Source organism: Penicillium longicatenatum, assembly GCF_028827895.1.
Source record: "Penicillium longicatenatum strain IBT 33135 chromosome Unknown contig_1_segment0_segment0, whole genome shotgun sequence".
NCBI classification, from domain to species: Eukaryota; Fungi; Ascomycota; class Eurotiomycetes; order Eurotiales; family Aspergillaceae; genus Penicillium; species Penicillium longicatenatum.
In genome coordinates, this window is record NW_026643119.1 from 4,572,629 (window position 1) to 4,595,682 (window position 23,054).

The 23,054-nt window shown below is 49.6% G+C and overlaps 8 protein-coding genes across 8 annotated transcripts; 3 read left to right on the top strand and 5 right to left on the bottom strand.

Annotated features, from left to right (window-relative positions):
* Positions 1 to 897: 897 nt before the first annotated feature.
* N7484_002494 (putative serine/threonine protein kinase (Kin4)) lies at positions 898 to 4,108 on the bottom strand (the record flags this gene model as incomplete). Its single annotated transcript, XM_057112914.1, has 2 exons — positions 898 to 2,763; positions 2,819 to 4,108. Coding segments are annotated over 2 exons (3,156 nt in total), but the record flags the coding sequence as incomplete, so codon positions are not given.
* Positions 4,109 to 6,567: 2,459 nt separating this feature from the next.
* Positions 6,568 to 8,128, bottom strand: N7484_002495 (senescence-associated domain-containing protein; the record flags this gene model as incomplete). Its single annotated transcript, XM_057112915.1, has 2 exons — positions 6,568 to 7,424; positions 7,483 to 8,128. The coding sequence occupies 2 exons, from the start codon at positions 8,126 to 8,128 to the stop codon at positions 6,568 to 6,570; spliced, it is 1,503 nt and encodes a 500-aa protein (XP_056977652.1).
* Positions 8,129 to 9,550: 1,422 nt separating this feature from the next.
* On the top strand, positions 9,551 to 11,945 carry dus3 (tRNA dihydrouridine synthase DUS3; the record flags this gene model as incomplete). Its single annotated transcript, XM_057112916.1, has 3 exons — positions 9,551 to 9,750; positions 9,814 to 11,772; positions 11,861 to 11,945. The coding sequence occupies 3 exons, from the start codon at positions 9,551 to 9,553 to the stop codon at positions 11,943 to 11,945; spliced, it is 2,244 nt and encodes a 747-aa protein (XP_056977653.1).
* Positions 11,946 to 13,385: 1,440 nt separating this feature from the next.
* N7484_002497 (uncharacterized protein) lies at positions 13,386 to 15,161 on the top strand (the record flags this gene model as incomplete). The annotated part of the gene is made up of 4 exons (XM_057112917.1): positions 13,386 to 13,566; positions 13,637 to 13,910; positions 13,981 to 14,207; positions 14,275 to 15,161. 4 exons carry the CDS (start codon positions 13,386 to 13,388, stop codon positions 15,159 to 15,161), a joined length of 1,569 nt encoding a protein of 522 aa, XP_056977654.1.
* A 1,487-nt stretch (positions 15,162 to 16,648) lies between these two features.
* On the bottom strand, positions 16,649 to 17,428 carry N7484_002498 (uncharacterized protein; the record flags this gene model as incomplete). Its single annotated transcript, XM_057112918.1, has 1 exon — positions 16,649 to 17,428. The coding sequence occupies one exon, from the start codon at positions 17,426 to 17,428 to the stop codon at positions 16,649 to 16,651; it is 780 nt and encodes a 259-aa protein (XP_056977655.1).
* Positions 17,429 to 18,178: 750 nt separating this feature from the next.
* On the top strand, positions 18,179 to 20,814 carry N7484_002499 (uncharacterized protein; the record flags this gene model as incomplete). Its single annotated transcript, XM_057112919.1, has 7 exons — positions 18,179 to 18,265; positions 18,325 to 19,146; positions 19,196 to 19,396; positions 19,444 to 19,533; positions 19,587 to 19,637; positions 19,683 to 19,807; positions 19,866 to 20,814. 7 exons carry the CDS (start codon positions 18,179 to 18,181, stop codon positions 20,812 to 20,814), a joined length of 2,325 nt encoding a protein of 774 aa, XP_056977656.1.
* Positions 20,815 to 21,084: 270 nt separating this feature from the next.
* Positions 21,085 to 21,621, bottom strand: N7484_002500 (Monooxygenase FAD-binding; the record flags this gene model as incomplete). The annotated part of the gene is given in 3 exon segments (XM_057112920.1): positions 21,085 to 21,270; positions 21,322 to 21,357; positions 21,376 to 21,621. 3 exon segments carry the CDS (start codon positions 21,619 to 21,621, stop codon positions 21,085 to 21,087), a joined length of 468 nt encoding a protein of 155 aa, XP_056977657.1.
* Positions 21,622 to 21,640: 19 nt separating this feature from the next.
* N7484_002501 (uncharacterized protein) lies at positions 21,641 to 22,617 on the bottom strand (the record flags this gene model as incomplete). Its single annotated transcript, XM_057112921.1, has 3 exons — positions 21,641 to 21,848; positions 21,927 to 22,341; positions 22,395 to 22,617. 3 exons carry the CDS (start codon positions 22,615 to 22,617, stop codon positions 21,641 to 21,643), a joined length of 846 nt encoding a protein of 281 aa, XP_056977658.1.
* Positions 22,618 to 23,054: the final 437 nt, after the last annotated feature.

Below are 23,054 nucleotides of genomic sequence, written 5' to 3' on the forward strand. Positions count from 1 at the left end.
TTCTTTTTGCATTCTCATTTTCTACGATCACGGAGCAATCGTTTATTAAACCAAGTCTAAATATGATACAGGCCTAAGCTCAGGATTTGAACGCAGATCTAGTCATTATGTACTTAAGTTAATAGGCGTCTGATTGCTATTACTGTATATCTGAATATATGGTGAATCTCAAATGCACTCGAGTTTGCCTTCTGGACTTGTAACCTCGGAGCGTATATAAAATTTTGGATCAGAAGCTTAGAAGTTGAATTTGACTGCCACATTCAGTTGAATTGATCGCATTATATGCCCAGATTGCAGGTTGACACCAAGTGGCCTAGTACCCAAGTTGCCAAAATATCCAAAGTCTCCACACCGCAGAAAAGGTTATTTACAGCCCAAACCCAAAACCACCGAGAAGTATAGGGGGAAAGATAGGGACCTTTATCACAATTCAATTACCATCCAAGATGACCACCTGTGTAAAACAGGAAATCGGATTAGAAGGCAGGGAGCGCAGAGGTATTTGATCAGATCGGTGATGTGACGGAAGCTAAGAACCAGAAAATAGAATACTCTGAACAAAAAATATTGGTAAGGTCCACTTTACAGCCAGAGATAATAATGACAGGAGAATGAAAGGTGAATCACTCGAAAAAAGAGACAAGAGCAAAAGACATTAAGGGGAAAGGGAGAAAAAGAAAAGGAAAATGTATTCTGACAAAGGAAAAGAACATGCTAGACAATTGATCAAACACCCGGTGGATGAAGAAGAATTTCGCTCCATGCACATACAATAAAGGGGAACAAAAGCAGGGTATCACATGGTTTCCCAAACAACCTCACTGCTCTTTTTGGAGAGAAAGGGAAATGAAGACACTCGGAGAACCCGAAGCCAAACAAAACACAGGGCCATCATTATTGACCCTCCCCAGCACGAGACTTGGCTCGACGCCGAAAAAAGTCCATGACCTTCCGAGCCGCACCAGAGCTGCCGGAATGGTGGGAAAGATCCCGCTCGTACTCATAGGCATCAGCAAACTTGCGGTTATTCTTCTGAAGAACACCTGGGCCCCGCCCAGACCGACCAGCCTGCATTGACTGCCGCGGCAAGCTGTCATAGGTGCTGTTGTAATCATCATAGTAGTTAGGCTTGGAGGACCCGTACGTATAATTGGTTCCAGAATACTGGTCATCGGGATTTTCGTACACGTGCTCCGAAGAGACGTTGCCGAAGGAATCCTGAGTCTGGTCAAATCGATTCCCGAGCTCAGCGAATTGCTGGTCAATCTGAGCTTCGTAACTGAGAGGTTCTGATTCGCTTGGTTTTGACTCGTCATGAACCTCGTCACTAGGGCCCTCACTTACCACTCCCATCGCCTCTTGTGTGCCATAACTGGTCGCACGAGGGCGACTGGGTAACGGTCCGGTGGCTGGACGTTGTTGACTGCGAGGATCCACGGGGTATGGGCTCTGAGTTGTATCCTCAGGGGTCTGGGCTCGAGCAGATGAGAAGGTTCGGAAAGAGAAAGAAGCCGGCAGAAGAGAAAAGCGACGGGGGCGACCCTCTCCCGCCTCGCTCGCCTTGCGGATATGCGAGTTCTGCATGGATCGGCGAGAATCCATTGAACCCCGAGCGTCATCGCGAGGAACCGCTTCCTTCATACTGGTCGGAGGGTATCGTTTACTGGGCCGTGTCCGAGAAGCTGTGTTTTGGGAGTTACGGCTACCACCCATGAGAGAAGCCGAGCGCCCAAACAACCTTTCGCCGATGCTTGACACGGTGTTAGATCGCTTGTGGCCCTTGGCCGGCGGGTCTTGTCGCGGGGTTGGATTAAATGCAGATGGTAACTGCTGGGTGCTGGGACGACCAATCGATGTGCTGGATGACTGTGCGGGATTCTGGGGGAATGCAAATTGCCTGCTCTTGGGTTGTGCCAGACGGCCTTCGGTATTGGTTGCAGTAACCATAGGCGCCACCGGTTGTCCGCGAGAAGGTAGTCGACCGGTGTTGAAGGATGCCATGGAGCCCCCTGTTTGGGGACGCGCAGATGATAGTGTCGGGGCCGGAACCAGAGCTGTGGTGTGCGTTGCAGTGGCCACAGGGTAATCCGATGTTGACCGAGGAAAGTGAGTGGGCAGTGGCTTGTCATAGTTGATCGGTGGTTTTCCAACGGGCTTGGGTGCTGGCTTAACAGTGTTCTGCGTAGCCGGAACCTCAGTTTGAGCTGGTCCTCCGCTGCGCGACCCGGAAGCCTCAGCCTGGTATTCACCTCTTGCCGTTTGGGACTGGGGAGCCACATATTCAACCTGCACTGTCCTCCGCTTCGCATCCCGGGAAGTCTTGGATTTATCACTCGGGGATTCCTGGGAGACATCTCCAGCATGATGGCTCAGACCACCGACAGCCGGAATATTACCTTGGCTGGTCTTGGGAGGTTCGCGCACAGAGGCACTGCGGGCAAGTGGCGGAGGCTCATTTTGTGATTCAGCTGGGACGGTGGTATTGGCAATGTCCGCCACATTGGTTGTACTACTTGTGATATGCGAAACAACGTGAGCGTATTCGCTAAGCCAGCTGTGACGAGCGACTTCGAACAGATCCGCTCGCTTGCGGGGGTCGGGGACCAGAATCCGCCGCAAGAGATCACGAGCGTGGGGGGTCACGTATTCAGGGAAGGTGAGAGGAGTGGTGACGATGTATTTGTAGAGGAGGTTGATATTGTCACCGTCGGGATTTGCTGGGTCGTCATCAAATGGGAGGTAACCGGCCAACATGGCATACTAAGAAGACACAGGTTAGATCGGGTCAAGCGGGAGAAGATCATGCCAAACCTACCAGAATCACACCACAGCTCCACACATCGACCTTTCGGCCGGTATAGAGTGAATCGCTCACCACGAGCTCTGGGGCAGCATAGCATGGGCTTCCGCAGCTAGTCTGCATAAGATCTCCGCGGCGCAATCCATCAGGTCCTAGTCTGTCGAGGCGCTTTCGCTTCACATATTCCTTGTTGGTCAGGTTGTATTCAATTTCCTCCTCCAATTGATCGATCGGGTTAAAGGTGTTGGCAAACCCGAAATCCGTGATAATGATGTTACGATTCCGATCCAACAGTAGATTCTCCAACTTAAGATCACGATGCACAATGCCCTTCTTGTGTAAATAACCAACACCCGATACTAGCTGTGCGAATAATCGGCGGGCAGAGTTGTCCTTCAGGTAACGATGGTTCAGGATGTAGTCGAACAATTCTCCCCCAGACGCGTACTCCATGATGATTCCGATGTGTCGGTCTGTTTCGACCATTTCATGGAGGCGGACGATGTTTGGATGAGCTAGGTCGCGCAAGATCGAGATCTCCCGGTAGATCTTCGGCAGGCGAGTGGGATTGGTACCGAGGGTATCCCTGCGAATAAGTTTGATCGCGACTTGGATGCTGCCATCTCTCTTCCAACCCAACTTGACCTTGCCGAACTCTCCCTCGCCGAGGGTCTGGCCCAGTATATATGAGCCAAAGGTGGTTTCCTTGCGCTTGATGGTGTTTCCATTATCGTAGTCATGGCGGCTCCTAGGCCCACGACCTCCATCTTCAGAGCCATCGTGCCCAATGGGTAAGTCCGTGTCCGCGGGGGCAGCCGGTGATGCACCCGCCTGTCGCACCTGCTCTCGTTCGTGGTCTACGGCGGGATCGCTCACCATGACCGCGTTTATCACTGTACTGGGCTCTTTCACCAGACTTGAGCCCTCCTCCATGCTCAATCCTGCGGGCGGTACGACCGGAGCTCCTTTGGATCGTACCGAATCCCGGGTTGGCTCAGTGGGATCCCGTCGAGATCGACTTTTTCCATTGCGGTCACGATCGCGATCGCGATTCTCTTTGCGATCAGCACGGTTTTTCCCCCGCGAGCTGTCCTTCTCTCTTGTTCCATTGGGGCTGTGACGATTGGAGGAGGTCCGCGGTGGAGGAACTGGAGGATTGCCTAACATGTCGGGGTACTGGCGCGCATTCTTCTGGACTGGAGACGGTGCGTGGGTTGTAGCTGGCACATGGGCAGAAATTGGCAGGGCCGGCTGATGGGAGGTGCTCATAGCCGATAGACGTTGATCCGGACCAGCCTGAATTATGGCTGTGAAACGCGATCAGCAAATTGGGCGCTGTAAGAACATCTTTGGGTAGCAGGCGGGGACGTGTTGGCGCCGGTGCGTCCGACGTACCTTCTGGTCAGAAAGCGCAAAAGCTCGCGACTTTCTGCTTTATGACCCCAGATAGCCTCTGGGGCTAATTTTCTGGGCGACCGAAGTCAATGGAACACAATTAATGCACCCGAAGCACCACACCCTCCGGAGGGTGATTGGTAAGGATGTCGGGGGGTGGTTGATTGGGGCGATCGGTCGCACTCGCTGAGTGTCGACCTTCAGCCTTACAAGCTGTAATGGTGGGACATGCGCGTCAGCAACTCAATCTCCACACGCAATTCCGATCGGCAATCAAGAAGAATGTACAACTTTATCCAGGATAGGGCTTTTCGACAGAAGCTTCGATGGGAGGAATGGGGGGGGGGGGGGCAAAGGAAGGAATGTCACGCCCGGGTCGCGCCCGAGGAACAAGAAGCAATGACGATTCAGAGTACCCGAGGGCAAGGACACGACGCGATCGAACCCAAGTGATGAAAAGACGCGTGAAATTCGACAGAAGGAAAAGGGAATATTGATACCTGCACAGCAGTTTGAAGTCCCCTCTTTCCGATCCGGGGCAAGTCGCACGTTGTCCAAGAAAACTGGGGGATAGAAACCAGTCAAATGTCTCAGATGCGATTGAATTTCCCAAGACTTCGACAAGTTCAATGTTGGATGCTGAACATGGTCGAATCCAGGGCAGACAGGGGGCGCGAGGGGAGGTTGGGGTTTAGCGGGAAACACCGGTCCCTGTCGAGGGAAAAAAAAGGGGCTGCAGTGTGGTGAAAGAGGATAACAGAAATTCAACCCCCGGAAAAGAAACAGAAGAGCGAACAAAAGAAACAGAAAAACGAGTACAGAGTCGAGGAGGTTAAAGGGAGAGAAGTGAGATTTGGATAGGGAAAGCAAAAAGCGGGTCATGGCGACACGTCTTTTTGGATGACGATGTTCTACCCTTTCCACTCGTATACACTGCTCGTAATTCCAATCTTTATAGTCTCGATATTCCAACCCGCTGCGTCTAATCAAGATATACCTCCAATTATTTCGCTTTTCTGCGAGGCACAACATGATCAGTAGCATGCCCTCGTAGAATCCTATATGGAGATAATAGATAACACGGCCCCCTTGCCTACGGTGGTTATTCTCTATGTATCTGTTCCTTTATACCTATGATTAGAATAGAGGCCCGAGGACTGGGGCAACAACAAACAGTAAAAAAGAAAACAAAAACACAAAAAACCCTGGAATCGAAAGGAAAGGGTCATAGCTTTGTCGAAAATTCCCGTTTCATCTCAAGATGGAAAAACAAGGGGCGATAACCGGTTGTTTCGAATTGCTGAAAAGTGGGTTCGCTCGCTAGCTGGCGACGATCTTCATTACGCCCCAAAACCCAAGGTGCTCCGATTCATTGATTCGATCTAAATGCTCAGGAAGCTAACCTAGCATGATCGACAAATGCTATGCAGGACGTTTCCGGTCCAATTGTCGGTTTCGTCTGAAGTCCATGTTGATCTATATCCTAAGCTGTAGGTCCCGAGTGTACAGTACAGTATATGTCTATATATGTATGTACAAAAAAAACCTTGTATAGAAACCATCCAGTTCCGGTTGGATGTTTTGCCATTCACACCAATCCCTTTGCTGGATTCGTTCAATGGATCATGAAGTCAACCGTGGATCATTCCCCCAGTTGACCCAGGGTTTGGGACCAGATTCAGGAGATCACCGAACCGTGGGAACTTCCATATGCATTCGGCACGTACGTAGAATACACCATACTCGGGCGTTACGAGGAATTGGCTTGTGCCTGGATTTCGGGAGGTCCGCGCGCTAGTTCTATATTACACACTCCACTGCATCCACACGGCAGCGTAGCGCCATATCGGTATCCGACACTCCACAGAGAGGGGTACCGTTTCGGTGAGAATTGGAATGAGAATGTACAATATCCGTGGGTACGGAGTGTATGGTACATACGTGGAGTGTCATCTCAAACCCACCGTTGACCCCCTCACATAGCTCATTGGCTCTGCGGGGCCAACTGTCAAGCGGGTGATGCGTTGGCAATTGGGCTGGTCCCGTCTCTTATCCAATCGACCTCCCCAATGAAGAAGTCCAAGGCGGTCTAGGAGAAATCATCGACTTAACGCACGGCCACTGGAATAATATGTTGAAATGGAGGACAAAATCGCCGACCACGTCCCGGCCGAAAGCTTGGGCTACTCTTCCCGTGGAGGCGACATTATTATGGCATGAAAACTGATGATTAGCCGCTATTCAAACCATCTACTCTGTACAGTATCAAGGTATTGATCACCCCCGCAAAAGATCAGAATAAAATACCAAATCAAATTCCCACATGTAATCCCATGCTAAGCGTCAGGTCGTAAGATCATAGGTTCGTTTTACCGCTTACCCCCGGACATGCTCATGGGCGTGCCGCCGAGCGACGTGGTCCCCGACGCGCCATAAGCGGGCGGCGGGGTGGGGTTGGTTGATGGCCCAGCCTCGGCAGCATGAGGATCGGGAGAAAGCTCGCCGCCATCGCCACCACCCACCACCACCTGCTTCCCATCGCGCATCCGTCCCACGACCATACCCTTGGCAACGGATTTCAAGAGAGCTCGCCGACTTACTCCGGTGGCATCAATGTAAACCAGGCCTACATTCTTCACCCCACCGGTCAGACTGTTTGCCACGTCGCCGGCCTCCGTGCCATACTTGTGACCGATCATCGCGCCAGTCGCGGAGCTGCCAGTGAGGAGAATATTCCGCGCGCCTTCCTGGATTCCGTCGGCTAGCGTGTTGAAGGCGATCAGGGACTTGTTGAGCACGCCAGGCTTGTAGTCCGTTGGGGGCCGGGACTTGTCCAAGCTCCTGGGCTTGTTGTCTTTGCGCGACAGTGATGCGCCGACGTTCTGTGCAACTCGTTCGACTTGCCCTAATGTACGAGCGGAAAGGTCGGCGGCGCCAGTGGACAAGCTGCCGACCTTGCGGATGCGCGCATGTGTGGCATCGGAGAACGTCAAGGGCTTTTGATTTGGTTTTGTCTTCTTAGTGAAGCTCTCGGCGCCGCTAGTAATAGCATTGGCGAGAGACGTGGAAGTCGCGACAATCAGACGAGATGCGGTTGCCGAGGTCTGCACAATGGTCGAGTTCTTGTACGCGGGGTGCCGAGACATAGCCAAGTACTCTTCAGAGACATTGCTAATACTGACTCGGTTGCCTTCACCCTCACTAGGGAGCTCAATATTGACCGGTCCTGTGGAAGAGGGACCATATTAGTTGGTTTCTGTGGATGGGGCGGCGGTTCCACTCACTCTTGGATCCCGGTTTGACATCGGGTTCTTCAACCACATCATACGCGTCGCCCAATTCTCCCACTACGCTCCCATCTTCCTCATCAACAAGCACGATTTTGCCATGTGCATTCTGCTGGCCGTCAGAGGAGATATATCCCTCACCAGGCGCGTAATCAGCGGGATTGTAGGCGGGATGGCCATGCGACTTGCCACTTGACTTCTGGGAAGGAGCAGTAGTCCGTTCCAGGAATGCGGTGCATTGGGCGAGTATGGTTTCGAAGGTATCGATGTCGTCCTGAGTCACTTTGTCCGGACCAGACCCAATCCCCGGGAACTGGATTCGAATAAAGGTGCCCGGGGCCAGATCCCAGCGGGGGATCAAATAACTATCGGGCATTTGGTGGTAAATCTGAGTGCTCGCAGGTAAAGCAAGATCCAGTTCTGGGGGAAGGCAGAGGTGTAGATAAAAATCCTCTTCAGGAGTTTCGGTGCCCGCACTGGTTGCGTAGGGTGGCATTGATGGTGAAGTAGTGGTGGGGACCATGAGTAGTGAAAGAGTTTGCGGCCCAGATGGGGTCAGCTCCTGCTCCTCCCCATCTTGGATGTGAAAGGCCCGAATATTTGTGATGCTATATAGCAATCGAGGATCATGAACGCCGGCCATGACGGTGGCTTGACTGGTCACAACCTTGGAAGTAGTGATACTTTGGGTCCCGCCAGCGCGCGATAACGCGGATAAGCAGATGACGTCGTCACTCGTGTCACTGAGCAAACGGATAGAATGAAAATATGTGAAGACCGGACCTTGAAAGATCAAACTAATATCAGAACGCGATCTTAAGAGAAGAAAACCCCAGGCGCCAGCCAAGCTCAGGGGAGGGGCCCTCTTATGAATCCCCAGTCTGGGCGCTTAGATAACGGGGTGAGGGTCCATGCACCGCCACAGACAAACTCGTTACACCGCCACACCGCCACTTTACATGTAACCGGTTCTTGGCAGTCTCCGTACTCTACACCCTGCTCCAATGGCCAACGTGCAAATTGGGTCGAACCTACATCTAGAGAAACCTGTTTCGTACGATATATTTTAGACCCCACCCAGCATCCAATTCTTGGCGCTTTTCGGGGATATAGGCATCATCAATGATGATGGATTCTTCCCGTTCATTGAGCGTCAGCTGCGAAGTTTGAAAAACCGTATTCATGATCCCGGGGAATCATGAACCCTCTTATCTTACTAGGAACCAAACAAGGGAGAAAATTCATGATTATTCACCTCTCTCAAGCAGCGGCATTTCCAAACTGATCATCTCGGCAACTTTGTCTTCTTAGGTCAAACACGATTTGACCTTGACGTTAATGTGACATTCTTCGGATGTACGCTATGCTCCAAGGCGTCCCAAAAAACAACGCAAGAGTGTCAGTTTCGGATTGAACGACTTTTATCATATTGATGAGTGGACTGTCGAGGACCACACTATGGCTCATGAGGCCGATATCAAGTGGCTGAATGGCCAGGTTGTACTCGTTGCAAATGAGGAAATCAATTGCAAGATCGTTATTTTCACGCACCACAGTCCTCTCGGTGGTGATTCACTACTAACCCATGACACATTCATCATCCTTTATCGTCAGGATTTGCGACGAATATGTCAATGGAGTAGTGCTGGAGTAATCCTCGAGTATACTTATATAGGCCTACGGCCACACACATTAACATACTGATTATGCCGACAAGATGACTCATTACTCAGTCGTGGGTAATCAGCGAAGATACGATTTTTCTCAAGCCCGGAGTTTTGATGTGGGAAATGTTGTTCATGTACATACCCAACTTGGTTATTTAGCTAGCATGCACCGCATGGTTGGATACCCGAGATCTAAGGCACCAATAAGCCCAACCGGGGAGATGATTCTGACCAATCATATCAAGACTTGCGCAAACAGTGCAAATCCCGCCAGTCCGCGGCTCGGAATTTTTGATAGATCGGAGTGCTCCGCTAAACTTTTTTTTCGTGCAGAATTCCCAAAATCGTGCTGGAACCACGCGATAATTTGCCAGACTGAAATCCATCAGCTGCCCATAATGTCCAGCCTGGATTTGATCGACCGGAAGCCCGAGGAAGCCAACAATTCCGCTCCAGAGGCGGACGCTACCATGCGGAACCGCGACGTTCCCTCCGGCAGTGATGAGCCCCCCGCGAAGAAAGCGCGACTAGGAGGGACCTCGGACTCCGACCAAGTGCGCGATGCACGTGACAGGGGAATTGCACCGATCAAGGCAGAGTATGTCACTTTCAGCGAATGTCAACTTGTCAAGTGACAGCAGACTGACGAGTTCTTGCAAAGATACCGGATTCAAACTAAGCCCAAGCCCAAGCCTATCGAACCCGAGATCGACCCCGATGATGCTGCCGAAGCTGCTTCTCATGCCGAACGCGAGGGCGACAGCAGAGACAACAAGAAGAACAAAAAGAAGAAGAACACTGGCCAAAACACTAACCGAAGTTTCGGCAGTTCCAAAGACGCCAAAGGCCTCTGTGGTTCAAGAATGTTCAGTCCGGAGTTCTCACCAGGACAGTGCCAGTTTAACGAGAAATGCCGATTTGAGCACGACTTGCGTCTCTACCTGAAAGAACACAAGCGCGAGGATCTTACAACCTTGAATGGGATGTGCCCTGTGTACGAGGCCCTGGGCAAGTGTTATTCAGGATGGAAGTGCCGGCTGGTTGGATCGCACTCGCAGGAGAGAGAGACGGCAGATGGCAAGAAGGAGCTTGTTCTTTTAGAAGATGAGGAACGGATGGCCAAGGCCAAACCGCGCGTCCCATTTGCGACGGACGACGGACTTGTCAATATCATTGCCAACGAGAATAAAATTGCTCTGGCGCGGAAAAAAGAAGTCACCATTCGTGCCAATGCCGTCAATGATTGGCTCCACAAGTCTGGTCAGGAATTAGAACAATACCTGCACAGTGGAAAGAAGAAGGCGGACGAGGATACTGAAAAGAGCGCGGTTGAAGATCCTGTAGTGACCAACGGCGAAACTGAAAAGTCCGATGCGGACAATGTCAAAGAGGAGAAAGAAGAGCAGCGGGCACAGTTTACCGAACCGCCTTTCTTGCCATCTGAGAAGCGTCGCATTTACTTCGGACCTGAGACTCCTACTCTGGCACCTTTGACGACACAGGGGAATATGCCTTTCCGACGACTTTGCACAGATCTGGGAGCCCAATTCACCTACTCTGAAATGGCCATGAGTATGCCGCTCATTCAAGGCGCAAAGTCGGAATGGACTTTGATGAAGGCGCACGAGTCGGAAATGCTTCCACCGGCTATCACGAAAGGGGACAACGTGGTCCAAGGCTACGATAATTCCAAAGATTTCAAATTTGGAGCACAGATCGCTGCCAACAAACCCTGGCAGGCCGTGAAAGCTACCGAGGTTCTTTCGAAGTTCACTCCCCACTTGCGTGTGATCGACTTAAACTGTGGATGCCCAATTGACCTTGTCTTCCGAGATGGAGCTGGATCTGCTCTGCTCGATCACCACTCCAAACTGGAGAAAATCATTCGCGGTATGAATATGGTCTCCCAGGAGATTCCCATTACGGTGAAGATCCGCATGGGTGTCAGAGATAACTACCCCACTGCGCTGAAGCTCACTGAGCGCCTTATTCTGGGTGGCTACGAATCTAGTCTCCTTGGTGTGGGTCCTCCAGGTGTCGCGGCCATCACTCTCCATGGACGAAGCAGACAACAACGATACACCAAAGAGGCAGATTGGAGCTATATCGCTGATTGCGCAGCCTTAATCAAGCGTATGAATGAAAAGACAGACGTCGCCACCGACACTATCCGTGAGCCTGATGCCCGCTTCCAGCCGAATGGTGGAAAAACCTACTTCCTCGGAAACGGTGACTGCTACTCGCATGCCGACTATGATAACCACGTTAAAAATGCTGGAGTGGATTCGGTCATGGTGGGCCGTGGTGCCCTGATTAAGCCATGGCTGTTCGAGGAAATCCAGACGGGACAATATCTTGACAAATCTGCATCGGAGCGTCTTGCCTATATCGAGAAGTTTGCCAAGTACGGTCTGGAGGCTTGGGGATCTGATGAGCACGGTGTCGGTACAACCCGACGATTCATGCTGGAGTGGCTGAGCTTTGCCCATCGCTATGTTCCCATCGGACTACTGGAGTACCTTCCGCCCCATATTAACGACCGACCTCCTGCCTGGCGTGGTCGCAATGAAATGGAGACTCTCTTGGGCAGTGACAACTACAAGGATTGGATCAAGATTTCGTAAGTTATCCCTCTCTCCTTTATTTTTTCTTTTTCTTTCTTGATCATCTCTTGTGTCGCGGATTTGTTCTAACCCACTGCGTTATAGCGAGATGTTCCTTGGTCCTGCTCATAAGGACTTCAAGTTTGAGCCTAAGCATAAGTCTAATTCTTATGACCAGGCTGAGGGCTAAGGAAAAGGGCCAAATACGACTTACCAAACAGCAGGCAGAACGCAATGAGATAGCATTCCGTTTTGCATACGTACTGGCCTTTGTGCCAGCGTCAGAGGCAATTCATATCTATTTCTCATTATTACCCGAATAGTAAATTTGTTCGACCCCACCCAATGAGTCAATCACAAAGCCAATTTCGCCATGGTCCATAGCTCAGCCCAATGCGCAAAGCATTTGGGTCTGAATGTCTATCTCATAGTCATCAAATACCGAGTCTTCGATGAGTTGCCCGCAATGGTCCCCTACACGATCAAAGCTCTTGCCGAGGAGGACCGCTTCCTCCGCGTCATGGAGTGTCCGAGTCATCCAAGGCCAGGCTAGCACTAACCCGGGCCCAAAGCAAAGAAATGACTGTAGCCTTCCAGTGAATTATGTTGCATAACTTTAAAATTAGCATCCACTTGTTCACCAGCTCCACTGTGTCTTTGATTGGACCTGTGATTTCGTCCTCGGAGCCGTGAGACGGAGGAATGGATGGTTTGCTGTTGGCGAAGGAAGGTCTTTTTCCCATCACTCCCAATTTCCTCCAGCAGCTCCTTGAACCTGTACAGAAAGAAGTCCCCGCGGCGTGATTGGAGGAGTAGTTATCGCTAAGTTTGATTGGCGATTTTTGGACCAAATTTTACACAACCCAAGGAACTGTAGCTTCACAGATATATCGGAAACGCCTGGTAGATCAGAGTTCGCGTCAATTTCAACCCAAGATCTCGATGGGGGAGAAAAAGATCTTCACTAAAACTTCCGGCAAGGGGAACAATAGTGTCTTAGCCTGGAGACGATGTATACGGTACGAGTGGACGCTAGGACACCATTCCCCACAGGTCTATGACCAATCGTGTGGTGGGGATTATTCTGCAATCCAATACATAGGGGCGCGATGTATCATGGGAACCACAGAAACTCGAAAGCGATCTCCACCCAACTTTAAAAAAAAAGTGCAGGGAAAACCAAGAGAAAACGACCTTGGAAAGTCCAAATGCTAACCGATCTCGAAATCCGACAAAAGTTCTCGCGTGGAGCACGGTCTCCAGTGTTGGTTATAGCAAGATCCATGGCTGTGCGATCCGATTTTCCTTTTTCGATCGCACCCTTAACTCCCCCCACCGATCGCTCCACTTCCTACTTTCGGGCTTCATTAGGGGGTTTACCGGGCTGACCCATCCTAATAGCACAATGACGGAATGCTTCGAATATCTCCCCTTTAATATCTCCCCCTTAGCAGCGCTATCCGGTGAGAGAATGATTAGTATCCACTAGTTGCGGATCCTGAGCAAACGAGGGCCTAGAGATCATGCCGAGGCGAGAGAGTATAAGACCCAGCTCTCGCCGACTCTGGCACGGTGATCATCCCGTTACATTCCACAAGTGCAACTTCGCCTGCACACAGAAGCCCCTAGGATGTTCAAAGAATGTCTTACCGGGGTTCTGGCGGCCCTACTGCTGATCGATGGCGGGGAAGCAAGTCGATTAGGTCGAGCAAGTCTGAGTCGAGGTCCTTCCACTCATTACGCTCGTCATGTTCCAGCGTCAGAGCATCTCAACACATCTGACTACCGGTTTCTAACCAACAAAACCAAGCGTATGCGACCCATCCTTTCGTTCTATTAAATGCCTTAATCTTGACTGACCAAATGCCAATGGTGATATAGCCCATCTGGTCGAGAGCCTTCCAAACGTGCGTTTTGCACTGGGCGAGATGTATTCAGGATTCATCCCCATCGGTGGAAATAATTCTTTGTTTTATATCTTCCAACCGAAAATTGGAGAGCCATCCGATGATCTCACAATCTGGCTGAGTGGCGGACCAGGATGTAGTTCAATGCAGGGATTTCTGCAGGAAAATGGCCGCTTTACCTGGCTGCCCGGTACTTACGAGCCCGTGATCAATCAGCACTCTTGGGTGAACCTGACCAATATGTTATGGTAAGTGATTCAAAGGCATCTGCAACTTCCTAGTCAAAATCACCATATTCTGACTGCTCGGGCTGGTTAGGGTCGACCAACCGGTTGGAACCGGGTTCTCGACGGGCATCCCGACTGCGACTACGGAGGAGGAAATTGCCGTTTCTTTCGTTGACTTCCTCGAAGGATTTGAGGAATTGTACGAGATTAAGAACTTCCGAATTTTCATGAGTGGTGAGAGTTATGCGGGTCGATATGTGCCGTATATTTCCGCTGCCATGCTGGATCGGAATGATACAGAGCATTTTGATCTGAGCGGTCAGTCCCCAATTTACGTTCTACAAAGACCTTTCCCATTGGTTCCCATTTCTCATTCATGATATAGGGGCTCTGATGTATGATGCGTGTATCGGCCAATGGGATTACATCCAAGCCGAGCTCCCGGCGTATCCCTTTGTGCAGCAGCATGCTGAGCTGTTCAACTTCAATCAATCATTCATGAAGCATCTCGAAAGCACGTTTGAGCAATGTGGCTACAAGGAGTATTTTGACGAATATCTGACTTATCCAGCTTCTGGGGTACAGCCCCCAAAATATATGAACTATTCCACTTGCGATATATACAACATGATCTATGACGAGGCCTATAATCCAAATCCATGCTGGAGCCCCTACCATATCAATCAAATGTGCCCGCTATTATGGGATGTTCTAGGGTTCCCCACGGACCTTGCATATGAGCCCACTCACACGACCTATTTCAATCGAACGGACGTCAAGCGGGCTCTTCATGTCCCCGAGGATACCAAGTGGGAGCTCTGCAGTACCGAGAGTGTGTTTGTGGGCACCAGTCCCGGCCCTGAGCAAGCATACGACGACTCTCCAAATCCGACCGAGCATGTCTTGCCCCGGCTCATTGAGGCGACGAACCGAGTTCTGATATCGAACGCTGACTGGGACTATTTGATCATTACGAATGGCACCCTCTTGGCAATTCAGAATATGACCTGGAATGGGGAGCTGGGATTTCAGACTCGCCCCACCGCTCCGATTCATATCGACATGCCCGACCTGCAATGGTCAGCGGTTTTTGATGCCCAAGAAGGATATGGTGATTTTGATGGTCCGCAGGGATTGATGGGGATCCAGCATTATGAACGTGGCTTAATGTTTGCGGAAACCTTCCAGGCAGGTCATCGGCAGTCCCAGGATCAAGGCCGGGTGTCATATCGTCACGTCGAGTGGTTGCTAGGCAAAAATGATCACCTTTGATATCTCTCTCCGTCTTTACGAAAGTTTCATGAAGAAAAAAACCCCGTCAGTGAGGGGCCTGTTTGTTTTGGGGAAGAGAATATCCGACAACATCAAGGCAGAATGCTGCCTAATTGGAACATTTGTCAAAGACGTTAAGGAAGCTGTACAACTTCCCCCAGTAAGCCCAGCGTCTAAACATCCACAAAGTTTACAAAGGCTTGAGTACGAGATAGCTCTGGCGGGTGTAGACAACTTGCTTGGCATTGGAGTGAAATTGCGCTCGGAGATTCACAAGAAGACTATCCTTGGAATCTATGCCTCCCTCGTACCTAGACGCTATGTGCCTTTTAATCATGGATTCCGATGTATAATATGCGTAGAGGTCTTTTGTCCAAATGATGTCGAGCCCCATTTAGTAGGAAAAACACCCAATTTATTGTGCATATGCAATCGGGAGGAGTCGTGGAATGGAAACTCACATTGATTTTCCTCTGTGACTAGCCAACTAGAGATGTTCTATAGACTTCATTCTATATATCAAGGGAAAGGGCTATACGTGACATTTAGACCCAAACATTCACCATCCACGATATTTCCGGAAACAAACTGAACAGGCTTCCCATCCGCCGCGAACCGGAGCATCAGCCCTCCATGTTCCGCGGAGGGGTCAAAAGCAGGCCACCCGGCCTTTTTTCTTTGCCTGCCATCTGGCCAGAATCTATACTGCGTGTGCTGCTTTTCAAGAAAATATGTTCACACTTTGGCTGCTGCATGCATCCCAGCGGCCATGACGTTGAGAAATCACCCGAGGAACCCCTTGCAGCCGTTTCAAATCCACCAGCATCACCCTGTTCCCGAGTTTTGTGACTGCGAATGTGGTGTTCAACAAGCCTATCGACCTTTACTTTTTTCCTCGACTCGGTGGTGAAGTTCTGCAACGCAACTATGTATTCCCTCGCTAGGAAAATAAGCAGAAGCTGCTACAGACCCTACTGTGAGCTCTAGCGCCGCTGGCTCTCCGGTGGCGGTTGTTATTCTATCTTCTCAGGTATGTAAGTCCTACCACTCCCATGTAGTTCGAAAGATAAACTGAAGAATAATAATTTGTGGGAAATTTTAGGGTTCAATTCTGCTTACGCAACAAAGAAATCTGGGGAAAAAAAGGGATTTTACCAACAGCGATATCCCCGACAGATGAACCCTCCGTGTACGAGCAAAAACAATGACAGAAAGAGAACCAGGATAATGCGTCTGTGATGGCGCACGGGGACAAGAAAGAACAAGAGGATCCATGGGCGAAGCCCAAGCACAGGGTGGACATCAAACATTTCGAATCCTGTGTTTTTCTTTCAACTTTCTGACAAACAAAGACCGAGCGTAGTTTGATATGAGAATGAAACAAAAAGACTTGGGAAAGAAAAAGATCTATTTCGAGGCGTAACCCTACAACAAGACAGCCCTCACCTCTCAACGCGAAGCAACAAGTGGAATGAACTAGAATCATCTCAAACAGCCTCGATATCAAAGCGCATATCAATATGGAAGCGCATATGAATAGTGTTTATCTCTTTAGATGAGTAAGTAACAATCCGTGAAATCCGACGGGTACCTCGTTTGAAAGCCCCAAGGACCAAGTATGCGACGACCTTCCCTATGCGAGTACCAAGAAGACCGTCATACTCTGGAGATCCATGATCCCAAGTCTGAGGCACAGAGGTCTGGCCGGGAAAGTCGTCATAAAATTCCTTGTTATGAATATGTTCGAGAAAGAAGTCTACAGTGTTCCTGTTCACGATGTCATTGACGAAAACACAGCGTAGGTCGTCGAGGTCAAAGTCCCGTTCGTAGAAGGCCTGGGCAATAGAAGAAGCATTTGGCACGTCACCCATCATCTCATGGGTAACGTTTGCTCCTATCCGAGACCGCTGCATAAGATCGATGATAATAACACCTGACCCTGTGCATCCTGACCAGGCTAGCAAAGGAGAGTCCAGTTCAAAGTTCTCATACCCACGGAAGGTACTGATTACCTCTTTGCGTTCGAGTTCCTCGATCGCCGTTAATACGTGTCCTTCGAAATCGGGATCGGGGTCGACGCGTCGCGTTGAGAATCCTCGGCCTTCATATCTACCCACAAGCTGAGAGAAGGTCAGTGTAGATCGTTCAATAAAACAGTCGGGCTCACTTGGATCATCAATCCACCGTCGGCGCAGGGCTCCATCGTCTTCAATGGCACCAAAAAGAGGAGGCCGGCCTGGCAGTGATCGAGTGGGTCGTCCAGCCATTGATGATTTTTCAAGTAGACTGTCAAGCTGATAAGTAGCTGATGCTGAGTAGTGGGGAAAGAAGAGGACGAAGAAGAACAATAAAAGAAGAGGGGTGGGTGAAGGTTGGTCGTTGATAAAGTACTTGAGAGACGGGGTGACTCGGTCTCCTTATCTACCTCGGACTCGAATCTGCTCCGAAATATGGTCTATTTACGACAGAATATTATCGTTATCTTCACGATCAAAGCCATTGTCACAATAGAAAGAGCGATTGGCCTCACAATGGTGTCAGGGCCTTTGTCGTAAGTCAAGGACTTTGGAATCACAATCATGCTAATGATAGATCTGCTCTGGAGCCAAAGAGACAAGCAGGGCAAAGAGCCATTTCGAGACAATAGATCAATGCTTTTGATTCACCCTTTGAATGGGCATTGTATTCATCGATGCAATATATCAGCTTGAACATAACCTCGAGATCAGAAGGCTTCCCCGATTCCCCCAGTTTCACCAGACCCCCAGACTATGTCAGGGTTCCACTGACAAGCAAATTCGGGATTTGATTGGCCAAATGCGGTGGCGTTTGGCCCCACGGCAATGCGGGACCGCATTCTGCGGGACCGGGCGGAACAGGGGTTCTCGGAAATACGTCGCTGGTGAGAATATCTGAACCTTCTAGGCCATTGAAACCCATGACTCGGATTTCTTAGAAGACAAATCCACTGATAGTGCGTCAGCATTATCATCTTGCCTGCGATTCGAACCCCTACCATGACTGAAGGTTTCCGGAGTCGACGTCAACGTATATGCTCCTGGTGCTCGAAGACATTCACAAAGGATGAGCACCTGGCCCGTCATGTGAGAACCCACACCAGAGAGAAACCCTTTCTGTGTACAATCTGTAGAAAAGCCTTTAGTCGTCAGTACGTATTGTGACTTGGTTATATACGGTTGACACTGACGGAGTCTCTAGTGACTCTCTTCTCCGTCATTCAAGATCTCACCAATCACCTCGTCTTCCCGAGACTAAAGCGGCTCACAATGAGAGAGATGGTGCCATGCAATCAATAACTCACAGCGAAAATGAGCAAATCTCCCCGTCCAACCACAACTACTCAATAGAGGGCCATGAGTCCTCTACGCCTTCCCGTCAAATATCCTCCATTGAACCAAGATGTCCCAGAGGTTTTGACTTACGGTCAACGTCACATTCACTTGCCAACCCGGCACAGCAACGGACAACGCTCATTTCGAACATTGGAGAACTGACCCAGACACATCCAGACAGAGTGGCTGGTTTCCCGACCTCAGGATCCCAGCCCAACCCCGAAGAGCCAGAGCCACACCTGGATGCTCCCAGTCAAGATGAATCATGGATCTTTGGGAATGAAAATACCGAAATACCAGCGTGGTTTGCTGACGACGATTTTGATCTCACTGCTCTCAATTCAGAGATCATGACGTCAACCGCCCAGTGGCTTCCTCTTGGAATTGCAAGCCAATGGCGTCAAGAACCTTTGATAAAAACCCCCGGACAGAATACAGGAGACATGTTTCCATGTCGCGAAGATCTGGTACAAAAGCATTGGTACACGTTTATGGGGACGTCGCGAACGGGACAAATCACACCAGACATGGACATGGAGCCGAGGGAGGTGGACGAGGCATACCGAGCTAGCCTGGCCGTAAAGCTCCAGCCTCACATACCCTTTCTTCCCCTGCCATCGACTGACTTTCTGGTATATTCTCCTCCTTGTGATTCATTTAATTCCTAACTCACGAGACTAGAATCTTTGCGTTCAAATGTACTTTACGAAATTCCATTGTGTTTTTCCTATTGTGCACGCTCCAACTTTCAGACCTTCTTCGAAAAGTTCACTCCTCTTGCTATCCATTTGCTCCGTTGGAAGTCTGTTTGTGGGATCCTCACATGCTGCATCTCAAGGGCTGAGAATCTTTGAGACCCTCAATAAGGCAATATTGTCATCGGTTCGTCGAATTCCAAGCTTTTTTGATTTGTGGTTAATGCTATACAGTGGGAGAGACACTTCTCGAAGCAAGGTCCTGAGAAAATTGCCATGATCCAGGCGGCTCTCATAGGGCAGACATTTGGTCTACTATCGGGGGTTAGTAAAATCCCAGGCCATTCCCTGAGAAATTAACAAGTTAACAACTGCAGAGACAAAAGGATTTGTTTATAGCGGAGACATTTCACGGTACTTTGGTCGTCGTAAGTGGCCCAGTTTTGACTGTTGACATGTTCTAATCAACTTAGCAGTGGGCCAGGAGAGCAACCACACCGAAAAGCAAAAAGGCACTGGAATTTATAAGCTTGAGTGAAGTATTGGATACCCCAGAGAAGGCCTGGAAGAAGTGGATTCAGGCAGAGGAACTGAATCGGTGAGTTAGAAAGACAATCAACCAGGTGCACCTCAGCCATTAATTTCGCCGTCATAAGATTACTTGCAGGAATTCACGTTCACGATGTCGAAATCGCGGAATTGTTTCTCACGAATCCATACCTGCGACATTCACCGAAAAATATGCCACCGTTATCCGATGACGACCTTTGGGCTGCAACAACCGTAGAGGAGTGGAGCCAAAAGATGATGAGCCGCTTATCCAGATCGAACAACCATAGCTATGGAACTTACTTGCACCTTCCGGAGACAGTTGTCAACCTTGCCGCGCTATCTTCGTCCACCCCTATAAGAAGTGATTTTCATAATTATCTCGAGCTCGAGGGGCTTGCTGCGTCAGCCATCGAGGCGAAGAACACTCACGATGTGAATGAACGAAAGTCCTTTGAGAATATCTTGGTTGATTACCACAAATCGTACATCGGCCCTAACAGAGAACTCAAAATGGACTCCTTTTGTCTATCGGCTCTATGGCACTCGATATTCTTCTCTTTGTATGCCGATATAAATCGATTAGAACTGGTAATCGGCAAAGAAGGATTCATCGAGGCACAAAACCATGTAGAGCACGTCCGCTCGTGGGCATCATCCCCGGACGGCCAATGTTGCGCTCTTCATGCTGCACTTATACTCCGCGAGCTAGAGAAGCTAAAAATCGGGACCGAGCCCCCTATACACGTCCCACGAATCATATTTCGCGCAGCATTGATTTGGTTCTGCTATACATGCTTCGGAACAGACACAACAGACTCGCGGCAGACTATGCAACATCCCGCACTACAGAAAATTGGCGTTAATTGTCAAAGCCTCTCATTTGAAGCGAATGGCTTCAAGGCTTCACGCCCGACGACATCAGAGTCAAGCACAGTCTCTGGACTGGTGGATATTTTGTCGAGAGTTGGACATTGGGGAATCTCGCAATTGATGTGGTCAATTTTGAATCTACTGGTTCCTGATGTCAAGGATGATGAGAGATATGTACGGTGATGGCCTTTGAAATCTTTGAAATAACTGCCTTGCAATAATTCATATTGTCGGGAGCTTGAGGTATGATTTGAAAATCACTTTTGATGGATTGGATGAACTTTGACACAGAATCTCGTTGTTAAGCGGTGTTGATACATACGTTTGTATTCTGTGTGATCTCTTCCGTAAACACACTTTCACATTGTAAAAGAGACGCTAGCAAGAACTAAGGGCAGACAGCGTCAAAAGCAGGTTAAAAATTCAATTCGTATTAATGCAAAAATGATGAGTCTATCCATGCAGGGATCCCACAGCCTGGGAGATCGATTTCAGAAGCTGAGAAGTGTCGTTGCAAGCAGAATAATTAAAACGATCAGGTAATATAAGGACGAAAGTGCTTCCCTTGAGTGCCCGTGGAAGGTAGAGCGGATCGTAGTACTCCGGCTTTCGGCCGTCCAGAACATAGAGGTGATCAGGCTATGCTCAGAGGCAAAGGAGTCAGTAGGAGAGGGGAAGGAAGAAGCTGACACGGCGCAAAGACGTGCGCTGCTTCTCCACACAGGACTACACACAGGACTACACGACCGTGCGACTATTGATTGCAACTCCACTCCTGGCAGAGAAGCGGAAGCCTTGATCGAAGAGCGTGTATGCAGTGTTTGGGAAATTGAATTTCTTGTGGTAATCTACAGAGAAGTCAGTTCCAATGCTCTCTTTGATTCTTAGGCCACTTTTCCCCATACCGAGATCCCCTGTGAGTGATGTAGGGAAAGACGACCCTTTGAATACTTTCGGATCTGGACATTTGCTATCCATCTTCGCCAGCATGAACTACGAATTCAAAGCGCTAAAGCCTGTCAGATGGTAGACCGAACCGACCACACACGACAGGACGCTCTGGACTACAGACAAACCTGAAGTCCTCTGGGAAGAAAAGGTCATACACTTCCTGAGGGGTGTATCCTAGCTTCCAAAGTGGAAATTTGGGATGCGTCCTTTCCGTGGGAAGTGAAATTTCCCAGTAAAGGGCAACCCAGATGTTATCGTAGAAAGATCTACCAAGTGATTAGTCTTCATATGAGTAAGATGGTGGGGATCTCGAAAGAATGATATCACTTACTGGTGCCTGTTACATGTGGATCCCTAAAAGCTCAAGGAAGTTCTTTCGGGCGAAGCCTGTCTTTCCATCGGCACTAATCAGGAAGCGAGACCTCACATGGTGTTTCTTCCCTTCTGCATCGAGATGACGTGAATAAACATAATCCCCTTCCTCATAGACGTCCGTTATGGTGGAACTGGTTCTAAGCTGACAGACGCTCGATGATGTCATGGAGAATCTGAGATGTTTCTCAAGGATCGGTTGCTTGTGGCATATGAAACCTATGTGGCTAATGCCGCCTTCGGTCTGCGTTAATATATATGAGCTTTGGAAGACCCCATAGTTGAAAAAGAAGGTCGAGAATGCGAACCGTCTGTGATAAATTTCTAGGAAAGGCTTTCTGTCAAGGACTTGACCCGTTCCTCCGATGAACTTGAATTTGCGCATGCCTGATCTCTCGTTCAGCAATGGGTGGGGCATAACATTTCGAGCGCATTCTCACAAGTCCCAATATCCGAATAAATGTGATCATGAATACTGACTCCCCGCAACAGCCGAGTCCAGCCCTTGTCTAGTGTGATCTCCCGAGGATCATCAGTGATTTCAGCCTCCTTAATCACAATGTGAGGAATAGACATCTGTCCAAGATACGCAGACAACATCGGCCCGGTTGGGCCACAGCCACAGATAATAAAATCGGTCGTCCCATTTTCCTTGTCAATCATAACGCGCTTGAGGGTTATTGGGGATATGGAGGTGTTTTTTTAAACACAGAGCGGCAACAAGGCCAATCTGACGGGTGAATGCCGCATTAAAGGAACCGGGCCCTAGGATTCACCATCGGCGAATCAAGTATACGGTAGTGCTCAATTTAGTGTGGGACAAGTTCTACTAGGTCGCACGAGCATTAATTGATCCAACGCACGAGAATATTGTATCATATCTCCGCATCTCCGCATCTAGTCAAACGGATGTAGAAGCTGGCGGTCCCGCTGGGAAGTGTGGAGCGGGAATGTGGGGCTGGAAGCGGGACCGCGCGTCATCCGCAAGGTCCGGTTTTAACGCGTGAATAAAGTATAAGGGAAGGTGGGAATTCAGTTTGCACTCAACAAGCTCACTGGAACGGTGACAGCACTGGAACGGAAGACAGGATCCTGTATCG